Here is a 14731-nt window from a genome sequence, read left to right on the forward strand (position 1 = left end):
AAAGCATGAAAAATTAAAATGTATTTTTGAAAAAATATACAACAGTTCCTGAGAAGGATTTACAGGCATCATAAAAGCTTCATATTTAATAGCAAAAAATTTAAGAACCTCATACAATTGGAGAAATATTGAAGCTTTTAAAACTAAGATACTTTGGCAAGGAGAATTGAACAAAAACAACAGAAACATGTTTTTCAGAATTTACTACAGAAAATAATACAGATTTCTTGTTTAAAACAACATATGATAAAACTGACTGAAAATTTTTTGAAAAATTTCCAAATAAGGAATTAGGTTGGATCTGTGACCCATTTTGCCTTTGGTATTTTCAATTCCAATGTATCTCTAAATGAAAAAGCACAATTAATTGATATTTTAAGTGACAGAATACTGTGTGTTCAAGTTAAGTCTCTAACTTGCCAAAAATTTTAGTTATCTATTGGAAAGGGATATGCCAATTTAAAATGAATTAAAGTAAATTATTACGTTTCTTACATAAAATTGTACAGTAAACTTTTAGCTTATATTTAAAACTTCTAAAATGCTTATGTTACATTTTTCTGTTATATAAGCATTGAAAGTGTATTTCTCACTGAAATAGAAATAATTTTGCTATTGAATTAACACGGAGAACTTTTTTATTGAAATATTTTTCTCTGTGACATTAGTTTCATCTACCAGAAACTAAAGATTAAAGAAATGTTTTTAAAACATTTTGAATTTGTTATATTGATCTATGAAGCAGTAGATTAGTGAGTTTTTATTACATTACTGACAAATATAGTTTTTTAACAATCAAAAAATTTTCAGCGGAGATAATTCGGTTGATCTTTACAATATGGTAACTGGTAGTTTGGCGACATTTTGGAGGCGATAAAGGACCTGGCACTTTGGTAATAATGTGAGTAGTACTCAGTTCCGATTACGCATTATTTTGTGTGAGGGAAATGAGAGATCATAGGATATGTCATGTGATATTAATGGACGAATTACGGTTCTTTAATCGGGAAAAAATCTGGAAATTTTGTATTTGGCTTTATTCTGTGTTGTGTGAAACAGTGTTCGTGAATTTTTGGATCCCATGGCCGTAACTAAAGTGAATTCGAAATGGGTATTTATGTATGTATTAATTTAATGTATGTGCTCATTTATATTTTAAGTAGTGTTTTTGAATTTAATTATATTTTAATTAAATGATAGTTATTTTGTGAATTTTATGTTTGTAGGAATTTGGTATACGTTTTAGTTGAAGTAAACGTGCATGGAAATAATTTAAATATTTGATACTAAGTATTTGTAATGCTTGCGGTATGAATCCGTTGGTGACGTGTATGTAATAGATGATTTAGAGGTAAAAGTTTTTGGATATTTTATTTATTTTATATGTGGAAATGTTCATATTTGGAAAGGGTATATACTTTTTCGCGATCAGGTAATTTCATATATGTTCTTTTTACCGGGTTTAAAGATTGAGAAAATTGTCATGTATTTTCGTGAAATTTTTTTAATTTATGGTGGTGTGTTGGTGTATTTAATTATGGCAAAGCACACGAGGGCTATCTGCCTGAGGGAAGGGATGCCTTTCGTGGAGGACTTTCTAAGGGAAACTGGCTCGTATACACGTTACACATGGGGAAAACCACGAAAACGCCCATGCAGCCAGCCCGTTCGCGGGATTCGAACCTCGGACCGAACTACCAGTGTTCAGCGACAAAAAAAAGTTAAAAAGAAAATTCTTATCTTTTTAATTTATGAGAAAAAAGCAGTGTACATGGATATAGTGAAGAGTGTGCGCAATGCCTTTTTTGTGCAATTCTGGGATGTTTTTTTAAGTAAAAATAAGTCGACGTGTACATGGTTTAGTGATATTTTAATTAAATGATAGTTATTTTGTGAATTTTATGTTTGTAGGAATTTGGTACACGTTTAAGTTGAAGTAAACGTGCATGGAAATAATTTAAATATTTGATACTAAGTATTTGTAATGCTTGCGGTATGAATTCGTTGGTGTCGTGTATAATGTAATAGATGATTTAGAAGTAAAAGTTTTTGGATATTTTATTTATTTTATATGTGGAAATGTTCATATTTGGAAAGGGTAAATACTTTTTCGCGATCAGGTAATTTCATATATGTTCTTTTTACCGGGTTTAAAGATTGAGAAAATTATCATGTATTTTCGTGAAATTTTTCTAATTTATGAGAAAAAAGCAGTGTACATGGATATAGTGAAGAGTGTGCGCAATGCCATTTTTGTGCAATTCTGGGATGTTTTTTTAAGTAAAAATAAGTCGGCGTGTACATGGTTTATGTGTATGTGTTATTTTGAAAAACGCGTAAGGAGTATGGTATTGTGCACTTTTTCCCAATTTTGCAGTGAATATTTGTCATGATTAAGCACTTTTGTTCCATAAAAGTTCTAGCACAAGCGTAATTAAGCTAGCAGACTGTTGGAAAAAAATGTTGAGAAAAAAAAAAAAAAAAACATGCCTTTACTTCGTGAAGACAAAATGGCGGCGGGAAAAAAAAATAGAGGGTTGCTGTAGGAGAGTTGGTCGCCAAAAAAACGCCAAGTTTCCATAATGTAAAGATCAACCGATAATTATTTGTCAAATATGAATGTGTTTTCAAAGCGGAAATAAATAATAAGTGATAAAAAAGAAAAATCAGTTAGAACATTCACATTTCTAACAAAGTAATTTGCTTTGCTTTAATCTTTATAATACAATACATTTTACAATGATAAAGCAAAAATACAATGTGGAATGGATATGCGAAGATTACGATAGTATCTAGAGTATTCAGCATTTCGTATAATCCTATAACCAGATAATAATAATATTAAAATAAATTTTATCTGAATGAAGTTTTCTTATTACAGAAACAGTAAAATTATGCAATTGCATAAACGAATGCACTTTCAGACAATATACTTAATATTGTTTACAAGTTGAAGCCAAAGTTCTGGTTATGTTACTTCTCGCCCTTCCGCGCATGCTCAAGAATTACCATCCAGGCGAAACTAGTCGATTTGTCCATGACGTCAAAAATTCGAAAAGTTGGGTAGGGTTTGGAAATACGCTCCCCGTGCTCTCTGACATGTGTTGTAAAAGAAAACACCAAACACGAATGTGCTTATGTACAAGTGTTCAACACTACCGCCTGCAATCAAAAACTAACGTGTTAAAATTCAACATAACAAGACCTCATAACACATCTTTTATTCATCTCTAAACCCTGAGGTACTATTCTGAAAGTGGCTAACTCTGAAGTGTAGCGTCAGAGAGCCTAACTACATTCATTCAACCTTTAACACATATTCACAATAATTTTCTCTTTTTACAGTCACACGAATAAGTTTAAAATTTTTTGGCATTACTTTCACTTTTAACATATCACAGTATTTTTTAACGTTTAAAATAACAGTTCACATTGTATATAAGAACATATTAACATGCCGTTAATTTTACGCATTTTAAAACATACATTAGTAGTACATTGTTGACTTCTATTCTTTTCCAAGCAAGTGCCAATTCTTCTACATTGAAATACTACATTTCAAAAGTCTTTCAGACTAAAACTTCTTTCTTGCCAGAATCTTTTAAATAAAATTTTATACAATAACTTTTACAATATTCAAGTATTTACACATTCCTATTATACATTAATTTTAGTTTTACTCGCGAGTAATTGAAAAACATGATACCAAAATAGGTAACAACTCATTTCTCGCCTTTTTGGCGATAGAGGTAGACCTCACATGAGGTAAAACGTCTTGAAATCTACCACTTGCAGTAAGAATGAAAGATTAACTTAAGGTTGCAAAGTAACATAAAGTTTTACTTATCTTTGTGATATTCGGACATTCTTTTTTCTGCCCAGTCCTGGAAGGTAGCAAAGATTAGCGTTTGGTTTATCTTCCTTCTTGTGCGGGCTCGCCCTTTAGTTCCTTCCTCTATGAGCTTTCTTTTCCTTCCAATTCGGTCACCCTTGAAGACCTTCTTTTTCGACTCTGCCTGTGGTCTTGGCCGTTTGATGGCAGCTGGTCTTTGCGGAACTGGGACACTTCTCTCTTGTTCCTGCTTGGATCTCGTTGCTGGCCGTTCAAATTTTCCTTGTATCTTTGCCTCCGCCGCTGGTGTTCCTTCCGCAATTCGTCGACATTTGCTGCGTAGAGTCCTGTCCGATGGGTAGATCTTCCGTTTGGGAGCCGGGTTATAGTTGCCGTTATTTCTCCTGTCTCTCTTTGCATTCGTCGTACTTCTCCCTTCTTCATTCTGGGGGTGGTCGTGCGCTCTCTTTTCTGGTCGGTTGAACGGCTTCTTTTTCTTGTTACTTTCAATTTTCCAACGGGGAAACTTTTTTTTTTTTTTCAATTGCTCCTGCCTCCTAATGGCTTACCCTTGTGCTTGTCGTTGTTCCACCTCTGGAGCTTGTGCCTGCAGTGCCTGCCGTGCCGGATCCTGCAAAAGAAATTTAAATATTTGCATTTTATTACGGTCATAGTATGTTGAGAACGTTTCGAAAAGTACCAGTGTTGTACGTTGAAATATACGTCCTAAAAACACGGTTATAATACGCACCGTTTTAGCACGTAATTTAGAACGTTTCTCCTAGTACATGTTGAGAACATTTCGAAATGTACCAGGATTGTACGTTGAAATGTGCGTTTTAATAACACGGTTATAATACGCACCGCTTTAGCACGTCGTTTAGAACGTATTTTCTAGCACATGTTGAGAACGTTTCGAAAAGTACTAGTGTTGTACGTTGAAATATACGTCTTAAGAACACGGTTATAATACGCACCGTTTTAGCACGTAATTTAGAACGTTTCGAAATGTACCAGGATTGTACGTTGAAATGTTCATTTTAATAACACGGTTATAATACGCACCGCTTTACTACGTCGTTTAGAACGTATTTTCTAGCACATGTTGAGAACGTTTCGAAAAGTACTAGTGTTGTACGTTGAAATATACGTCCTAAGAACACGGTTATAATACGCACCGCTTTAGCACGTCGTTTAGAACGTATTTTCTAGCACATGTTGAGAACGTTTCGGAAAGTACCAGTATTTTACGTTGAAATGTACGTCCTAAGAACACGGTTCTAACATAAACAACTTTAGCACGTTATGTCGAACGTATTTTATAACTCAATCTGGGAACGTTTCAAAAAACACGATTGTTGTACGTCGAAATGTACGTATTAAATACACGGTTGTTACACGCACCACTTTAGCACGTTATGTACAGGGTGATTATAATTAAAGTTTAAGTTTCAAAACGCTATAGAAAAAGAACCACTCATGAAAATGACGCCAAATTTGAAAGGAATGTTATTGAAGAATGCGGAAAGCGTATGGCAGAAGAAAAAATTTAGTTTCAAAAGTTAGCAACAGATGGCGCTGCAAGCGGAAAAAGACAAATTAAAATGTTAGTTAAATTTCAGTGTTATAAAGCCGTCAGATACCAGTCTGTTCCTCATTTCGCGTCTCAGACGTTCGCCATGGGTGTTTCACTGCAGGACCGCGCTCTGCTGGTAAAGCTGTATTACAAGAATGATGATTGTGCAAGAGTAGCTCTGCAAAAATTCAGGACACTGAAGGGTATAAAAGAAGGCGTTGGTCCAATGAGTGTCGTAGGTCTAAAGAAAATGATGCAAAAATTCGAAACGACAGGTTCGTTTGATGTGCAATCTGGTAGAGGGAGAAAACGAGTGCATTCGACGGTAGTTGAAGAAGTGGCCACAGCATTACAGGAGGGGTCGGCCGGTGGTGTGCAACCGTGCAGTGCACGAGGAATTGAACGAACATTGACAGGCCTACGAGCACGGTGCTGAAAATTGTACGAAACATCCTGCAATGCTATCCGTACAAAATTGGCCATGTGCAGGAGTTGCTTCCGCCTGACTTAACAGCTAGGGAGACGTTTGCGTTAGAATTCCTGGCTCGCATGGAAGTGGATAATGAATGGCCGTGGAAAATTTTGTGGAGAGATGAAGCCCATTTCCATCTGACAGGATACGTGAATACCCAGAATTGTCGAATATGGGCAACAGAAAATCCACTGGCAACGCACCCCGTACCACTTCATCCTGAAAAGGTCACGGTATGGTGTGGCTTTACGGCATCATTTATCCTAAAACCATATTTTTTCGAACAGACGGGTGCTTCCGGTCCTGTTACTGCAACCGTCACTGGTCAGAGGTATGCGTCTCTTTTGCGCAACCACGTGATTCCAGCTCTGCAACAGCGTGGATGTGTGGATGAAATCATTTTTATGCAAGATGGCGCTCCTCCGCACATTGCACATCCCGTGAAGCAGCTGCTGAGGCGCCATTTCGGAAATGCTCGAATTATCAGCCGTCATTTCCCTACAGCCTGGCCGTCCCGATCGCCTGATCTTACTCCGTGTGATTTCTGGCTCTGGGGATATCTGAAGGATGCTGTGTTCCGTGCTCCAATTGCAAATTTAGCGGAATTAAAGGCACGCATTTCGCAACACATTCTGAACATCACCCCGGAGACACTGCGATCCGTTGTGGAACATGCTGTTTGTCGCTTTCAACTTGTTGCACACAACACCATATTGAACATGTTTTGTGCCAGTCTCGCGACAGTTCCGAACTTCTTTGATGAATGGTTCTTATGCGGTATGTCGCCGCAAAACTCTTGAACCCGATTTGTCCCTTTCGATGTGATATGTACAGTCATGCAAATAAAATTATTCAACAATTCTAATTTGTCAATGCGTTTTAATGTGTAACTTCCACCTTAGCCATTGTTTTACGAATCGCTTCTCGTTTCTCGTCGTGATTCTGCCGCTTACAGCGCCATCTGTTGCTAACTTTTGAAACTAAATTTTTTCTTCTGCCATACGCTTTCCGCCTTCTTCAATAACATTCCTTTCAAATTTCACATCATTTTCATCAGTGGTTCTTTTTTTATAGCGTTTTGAAACTTAAACTTTAATTATAATCACCCTGTAGAACGTTCTAAATACACCTAACACCATTATAGAACGGTATGACACTGACTCTGAACGTTTTCGGAACGTTCCGGTGCTGCTTGGGTTATATGCACGGTTAACACAGTTTGGTGCATCCTGCGAAATTATTATGGTAATATGGTAGCAAAAAATTTTTTTTGTTATTTTGTATTAAAACTATTAAGGTTTTGACGGCTATGCTAAGTTACACAAAACAAGGTAACGTACAGTAAGAGCTATGTACTTTAGGTAAAAGGATGCCTTTGAGAAGGTATTTCTAGGAGAAATTGACTTGTATTCATATAATACATAAGGAAAAACAGGAAAATCAGCTATCCCATTCACCAGTATTTGTACCTGGATCAAACATCCAGTGTTCAGCTATTTTATCTGCTAGCCTACTGGTACCAGCCAAAATAGACAGTAATGTAATATTATACAAGCTAAGTAGCATTGACTTATACATCACTATAGAAATAAATACACTTCAGAAAACCTGTTTTAATTATAAGATTATTTTGAAAAACGTTGCTCGTTATAAAACTAAAGAATGAATTTTCTTTACACACTGACTGTTAAATTATTATATTTCAAATCAACAGACTGCATTTATACAATAAGACAGGATGAAGAATACAGTAGTCATTGAGGCAATTGTTGAGTTTCTGAAGAAACAATAAAAATTTTCAAATCTATCATAGTATACCCTGTTTAATGTTTAATATAGTATGGAAGGTTTTGTAAAGCATCAGCTATTTAAAAAAAAGCATGCAATAGCTGTCAATGAAACCAAATAAAAATCAAACAGAACTCTATTACACGTTATGCAACAAAATTAATGAATATGAACGTCTATAAACATTTTTTCTTTTTTTTTTTTTTAACATGGACCAGATCTGGAAACATCAGCTAGATCTTAGGCAATAAAATTAATAAAAAATTATGTTGATAAGTACTTAAGAACAAAATGGCCAAACTTTCAACTAGATAACCAAATAAAGTGTTTGCGTTCTAGAGGATTTTATTTACTTCACATACATACATACATTATCTTTACATTTACTTTCATAACTCGTATCATACATAACATACTTCATAACATACTCTTATCATCGAATGATTATGATTTTCTATAGTAATAAGCAAATTTTTTTAACAGTTTCTACTTCGTTTCTGCAAAGTATTCCTTTAAATTGCAAGGTTTCGCGATATTAATTTTCGTTCTGACAAAGTTCATACACGAATCCAAACATTAAAACCTTCTTAATCGATAAACAACGGCCATTTCATTATCGATGGCAAAAGTCTGCCTATCGATAGTAAAAGGAAAGTTTGGGCCATCCGAAAGAGCGGCCACCAAAAAGTTAATAAAGAAATGTATTCTTTGTCCGCTAAGTCTTTCTGCCCGATATAAACTGGTCGCAACGGAAGCACTTCCGCAAAGGATCCGTTAAATATAAGCATTGCCAAACTTGTATTCATAGCATTCTAAAATGAGCTTTTGGTAAAATTTGACCGCAAATAAAACAGTAGTAATGAACGAATGTTTTTTCACGAAGTGGGTCCAATACTTTCACAGCAGGGTTATTTCATGTACTCTGCAGAGAGACTGATGTATGGTTTGTTGTAACTGCTGTATACAAATGTCTGGCTCAGAATTGCACAGCAGTAATTAGCACAACTTTCATGGTTGATGGTATAATATGGAGGTACCAAAAATTAGTATTATCACAGTAACTGCAAGATGGCTTAGATTTCTAAGACTCAGTTAACACATTTCATGCAGAAAGAAAATATTATTCAGTTTCGTACTTAAATCAAGATTACTGAAATGTGGTAAAAGCAATCTGCTTAAGAAAACAGATGCCTCTGTAGAGGACTTTCTATGGAAAACTGGCTTTCATTCCCATTATACATGGGCAAAACCTATGTCGTGTAATATAATAATCTATTAGTACAGTAAATACATTTAATTTCTTTGTATTTATTTATGTCATGCTGCTTTTCGTGTAATTTAGTATGATAACCTTATAAGTTTATTTAATTCTGATCATGGTCTACGAAAGTAAGGTAAGTCACCTGTTGCGAGAATATCAAGTTATTAATAGTTATGTGAAAGTCTGCAATAACTTTTCATATCATAAGAGATTTACGAATGTATATATAACTTACATGTGTAGTTATTATGCAGGATCTATAGAAAGTATCCAAAATTACCTTGACATTAATCACACTGTACGAACAGGCAAGACATTATACATTAGGAGAAAATTAACTAATATTTTGGGGGATGAAATACTATTTTACACATGGGAACTGTTTAAAGAGCTGAGAAAAATTCATGCTTTTTCCCAGTACAGTTACAGAATATATATATCTATATATTGTTTCATAAGAATAAAAAGTAAAGTTAAATTTAAATAATTCTCATGCGCCATTGCTGCAAAGAATGAAATTTAAATTTAACAAATACTCTCTATTCATATAAAGTGAATTTAAATTATGAAATTTTAATTGCATACATATCAAAGATTAATTATTGCTGCGAACTAATTTACTATATCACTGAAATTCTGAGAGCATATGTAAATTAAATGCACGTATCTAAAACCATGAAAAAATATATAATATTCCAAAAAACTAATCCCAAATAGTATATACATATATATATATATATCTCAAAGACAGGCATATGCATAATTTCTGTTAGAAAAACAATTTCTCCGAGATAACGTTTTAGAGTAATTAAAACAATAAATTAATGGTGATATTATTACTGCATTCCAAAATTCGCAGTAATTAACAATTTCGATCATTACTACGAAAAAAAAAAAAAAAGGATGAAAAAGAAAGAATCCTGATACAATAACATTAAAAATTTGTGTGTTTACAAATTGTAAAAATAAGTTTGGGGACCCTAATTTGTGGTTATTCATTGAAAACTCATTAATGAGGTTTTGGGCCGAAAGCATTAGCTTTGAGATAAGGCCGCATAACGTATAAAATATATAATATTCTGAAATAGGTCATTTAAGCATAGTCTTTGATTCGGAAACATTTCCAGAAGTATTTCAGTTTTCATAATCTGAAGTAAAAACAAACCTGCTTTTGCAGAGAATATCCATTGGCAGTTGCCTTCAGAAAAGGTTTCAATTCATTGAAGCAAACCGATTTAATCTGAATCAACTGATGAATTCACGCTCCGACATTTCAAAAGCATTACGACTGTCTCTTAAATGCCAAGGAATTCGATCAGCATTTCTCCGATTTCTTAAACGTCTGAGGAAAATCACTTCAGCTACCTTGTTTACAGTCGCTGTTAAGAGTTTGCGGCAGGTCAGCAGTAGCCGCAAAATTCCTCTATGGTAGTGACGTATTTTCAGTAGGCGTGTCCGAAAAGCGTTGCACTTGAATTCGGTTTTGCAATGCAAGTGCGATTAACATGACAAGCGTTCCATTTGAATTCGCCCTTTAGGGGCTAATTCAAGTGCAACGCTCTGATAAATTGCAAATGTTAGCTCGCAAGGGGCGTTCCTGCTATCGTCTGCTAAAGTCGAATTCAACTGCAACGCTTTACCGCTCTGGTAACCGATGACGTCAAAATTGCAATGGGGAGCTGGTTTGCTCTCGTGCCAGGAGAGCTTGTCCGATAAACTACATCAATATCCAATGAGACTGCGTGTCGATGTAAACAAAAAACATCAGTTCCCATGATTTCTCTGAGCTTATGGTCAAGTGTTTACTGCGTTGTAGTGTGGTGTAACGAATTGTTCCAGTCCTGAAAACGAAAGAAATATACAGACATGTATATTTCTTTTAATGTGTATAACTTTATTTACTTTATCCTATAGAAAATTCCCTCCAAAGTAATCTAGAGCAACAGGTGTGTGTAAATATATTTTACTTTTCAGACAAAAATCCTTGCTTTTTCAAATATAAACCACATTTTTTTCCCATTTTCAGATTACAGCATTTGGTTTTAATTCTTCTAATAGTAAGTTTAATTTAAAATTCAAATTTGTGTTATATTTTTATTGTTTAATGCAGATGCATGATTCTTCAGTGACAGTAGGCATGTTTACCATATGAAAATTAACTAGTTCTTGAATTATATAGTAATTAATAAGCCCATCTATCTACAAGCAGAAAAGCCTGCTGAATACTGCTATCCCAGTCTCTCTTTAAATCCAGGTGAAAAAGCTGGCTGCATGAGTGTTTTCTTCATTTTTTCAATGTGTAACATGAATACTAAGTTTTCCTTAGTCTTCCATGCAGGCATTCCTTCCCTTAGACATTCATTATGTGATGAAACAGTTAAGAGCAATTTTTAGATTTATATTGTACATCGTTGGGAAAATATAAAAATGAAATTAAAGGTATTTCAATGTAATACAATAAATAAAAAATTATATGAAACCCTGATAATTCTAATGTGATATTAATGTAATATATACATCCAGAGTAAAGGTTAATTTATAAATTATGCTTTGTGTTCTGCTCATTGTATTTGCATTTACAGTACATTTCTGCTTCTTAAGTGAAAGTTTGGACTCATTCTCATTTGATATCAGTTATGTTCAGATTTATTTATTTCATAAAATTTCAAAAAACAATTTTTGGCTATTAAAAGCTACAAGTGCAGAAACAAAAGCTTAATTTCTTTACTGTAACTGTGTCATGCTTCTCTACTGATAATGAAAGTCGTCTTTTAATAAGATTTCTTTCATTGCATATATTAATTATATCTTTTACCATGCTGGTTGCCATCTTTCATTGTGCATTCTTCAATATGTTTTGGTACTTAACGTATTCACACAAACACCTGGATCAGTTTTGTGGTCTTTATAAATGAAAAGAGAAAAATACTTATCAGAAGTACGTTGTTTTCGCAGCTTGCTTTTAGCATAACCAAACTATCAATATTTATCTAAGTTGGCAAAATGTTATCAACATATCAAAGGCAAAAACATTTAACAAATTTTAAAATACTAATTTGAATTATTAAATAAAATTTATATGATAGTTTAAAAAAAATACATTTTCCACAAATTTTTTGTCTAAATTTTTAACACTTGTGCCAAGTGATCTGTTTTCGCTTAAAAAAAAAAATCAGAGAGTTACATAAACTTGATACTGCATGCCTTGTCTATGTACCAAATTCATCTCATAGTTGTTTCCATTAGAAATTTTTTTGTTAAATTAAAAATTGTACTAAAAATTGTAATTTAATTAAAAATTGTAATTAAAAATTGTACTAAAATGTTCTATTCCTGCAAAACTTATAACACAGCTTCGTCTTTTGATGGTAAGCTCCACAAGCAGTATTTTAAATCTGAAATTAATCTAAAACAACTATTCGTATCTAAAATCCATTGGAACTTGAAATACAACATAAGGAACACATATGAAAATGGTGACATTGCTTGAATGAAAAATTGTCATGAGCATGTTACCTGAAAAATTTTGATACATAATCATTGCCAGAGTTTGGCACATTTTTGAAAATTTGGTAACTTTTATTAAGGTGGTTTCAATAATATGCAAATATCTTTTATTCTTATAATTGCTTCATTGTATACTTTTTCCCTTTCCCTAGAGTGCAGCACAATACCTCAAGTTTTTCAGCCAAATGCGGTATGCATTTCAAGTTTCTATACATTTATATAAATTTTAAGAGAGTAAAATAGTGACAAAAACTGCATTAAGTGTTCAACTCTTGTTTTGTTTTTCATTAAAAATTTGCTACCATTATGTATAATTCATTTTTTTTAATGTAAATGTTTTTAAGTATTTGTAGGATAAAGGCAAATTACACTTATTCATTCTTTCTTTGATATAATACATGTAGCTCTTTACCTGAAATCAATGTTTGTCAAATTATTGCGCATAAAATAGAAGTATGCATGTTTCTCTTAAGTCAATTATGTTTCAGGAACTATCTTTAATGAATTGTATAGAAAATTGTGGATGAGGTGTTAGGTGTACAGGAACGTGGTATATTATAAACATGTATAGTATCTCATAGTATATAAACTCATAACTTTGATTATGCAGTATGCTTTGTATATTATTTCTGAAAGCATGTATATTTCAATCAAGATTTTTGAGTAAACTTTTCTTGCTTTATGCTATCTCTGAAAGCATGTATATTTCAGTCAAGATTGTTGAGTAAATTGTGCTTATTTTATGCTTTTTTCTTTTTTACATTAGAAAATTCCACACCTTTATCACGAGGAAATCTGCAATGGCCTTTAGGAATGACAAGTTTGTATCTATTACATAAAATCTAATGTTTTCTGGATTCTTCTTTTCCTTTTCCTCCCAACAGAAAAACTTCAATGGTATAAACAGCGGTTTTCAACCTTTTGACTGTAGTGTAACATCTAAGCAAAAACTGAAAAACATTAATACTACCACTAATTTTACAATGATTATTTTTCAATTCCTCAATAGAAATATTAAAAACATATATATATATATATATATATATATATTGCCATTTGCGCACTCTTTGTATTAAATATGTACACATAAAAAACTATTAGATTAAAAACTGATGATTACTTAATTCTCAAAATTAAATTTAATTAAATTAATTATTCACTTGATTATCAAAATTTCAGTTATAATACTTTAATATTTAATTTCTTTATGTCTGCTGTTATTTCATTTAATGGTAAATTAGGATCCACTTTTTATTTTGGTGAGTATTTATATTTCAAATTTAACATGGAAGAAATCATTTTTCACACAAACAGGTTGTGCGAAAAGACAATACAAATTTGATAGCTTTATTTGAAATGCCTTTAAATTCTTTTTTTCGGTTCAGCCAAAAGTTAACAAGTGTGTCATTTTTTAAACCTTCGAGTCAATTTCGATCAAAGGAAATTTCTGTTAACTATTCTTTTCTTTATGAGATTTTTGAATTTAATAGTTAAAATTACTTTATTTCTTTGCATACCACTGGCTGAGAACCGCTGGTATAGATTAATTATAACAGATGTAAATTAATATTTCTCATACAAAAGAGTTATTTCAATTCTTTATTGCGAACGTTATGTACAGAGTATGTCTTTTATTAACAACAAGATTTTAAGAATTTAATGTAATAATCATTAAATCCTCTTGATCTATAAACAGTCTTAAAAGTTATAAAGGGAAAAAAATTCAAAGTTAAAGAAATCAGTATTATGAATTGTTCCTTTTTAGAGAAGTTTCATTGTGTAATTAATTATAAAAAGTGTTTTACATTATGAAATATAAAAATTAAGAATATTTGAATTTGAATGAATATTTTAAAATTTTCCCTCAGATAGAAGCTCAACTATTCGAAGCAGAAGACCGAAGAGAAAAAAGAAAGAGAGATGATATTACAGCTGCAGAAAAGGAAATAATTGAAACGCAGAAGAATATATTAATGTAGTGTGTGAAATATGTGACTAGTATAAGCAATCAGTTGCAAATCAGTCTGCTGTCATAGAAAATCAAAATATAATTATTAATTTATTAAAAAAATAAATCATGCATTTCAAATATTGCAGTGTTTTCATTCTTGTATGTATTTCTTCAGTGTGGGATTCATATTTTAATTGTAAAATTTACTACTTTCTTAATTTTATAAAATTTTGTGATTAAAAAATTATTTAAATGAAATTCACAGATCCATTATATGACATAAACATTATAATAATTCTAATACCACTATTATAAGTCTCGTGAAAATATTTATGCATTTTACA

The 14731-nt window shown here is 32.5% G+C and overlaps 1 protein-coding gene across 3 annotated transcripts; it reads left to right on the forward strand.

Annotated features, from left to right (window-relative positions):
• Positions 1-800: 800 nt before the first annotated feature.
• On the forward strand, positions 801-14527 carry LOC146999367 (uncharacterized). Of its 3 annotated transcripts, XM_085822660.1 has the most exons (5): positions 801-1119; positions 10956-10986; positions 12589-12626; positions 13203-13256; positions 14305-14527. In XM_085822660.1, the coding sequence occupies exons 1-5, from the start codon at positions 1082-1084 to the stop codon at positions 14306-14308; spliced, it is 165 nt and encodes a 54-aa protein (XP_085678786.1). In that variant the 5' UTR covers positions 801-1081; the 3' UTR covers positions 14309-14527. The 3 variants fall into 3 exon arrangements, 2 of the variants coding, with proteins under 2 accessions (XP_085678786.1, XP_085678780.1); XM_085822654.1 differs by lacking the exon at positions 10956-10986 and having other exon boundaries at positions 890-1119; XR_015042775.1 differs by lacking the exons at positions 801-1119; positions 12589-12626 and adding an exon at positions 5387-10875.
• Positions 14528-14731: the final 204 nt, after the last annotated feature.

The sequence above is a fragment of the Stegodyphus dumicola genome, chromosome 1 (genome assembly GCF_044657685.1).
Source record: "Stegodyphus dumicola isolate Sdum_Otavi_A_Nest chromosome 1, ASM4465768v1".
In the NCBI taxonomy this organism is placed as follows: Eukaryota; Metazoa; Arthropoda; class Arachnida; order Araneae; family Eresidae; genus Stegodyphus; species Stegodyphus dumicola.

What these genes read in the sequence shown, in the direction of transcription:
- LOC146999367 (XM_085822654.1), top strand. Translation starts at nt 1,082, where the DNA reads ATGGCCGTAACTAAAGTGAATTCGAAATGGGTATTTAT. An exon ending in AATTCGAAATGGGTATTTAT is followed by an intron (nt 1,120 to 12,588) that starts GTATGTATTAAT and finishes CCCTTTCCCTAG; the next exon opens with AGTGCAGCACAATACCTCAA. An exon ending in AAGTTTTTCAGCCAAATGCG is followed by an intron (nt 12,627 to 13,202) that starts GTATGCATTTCA and finishes TTTTTACATTAG; the next exon opens with AAAATTCCACACCTTTATCA.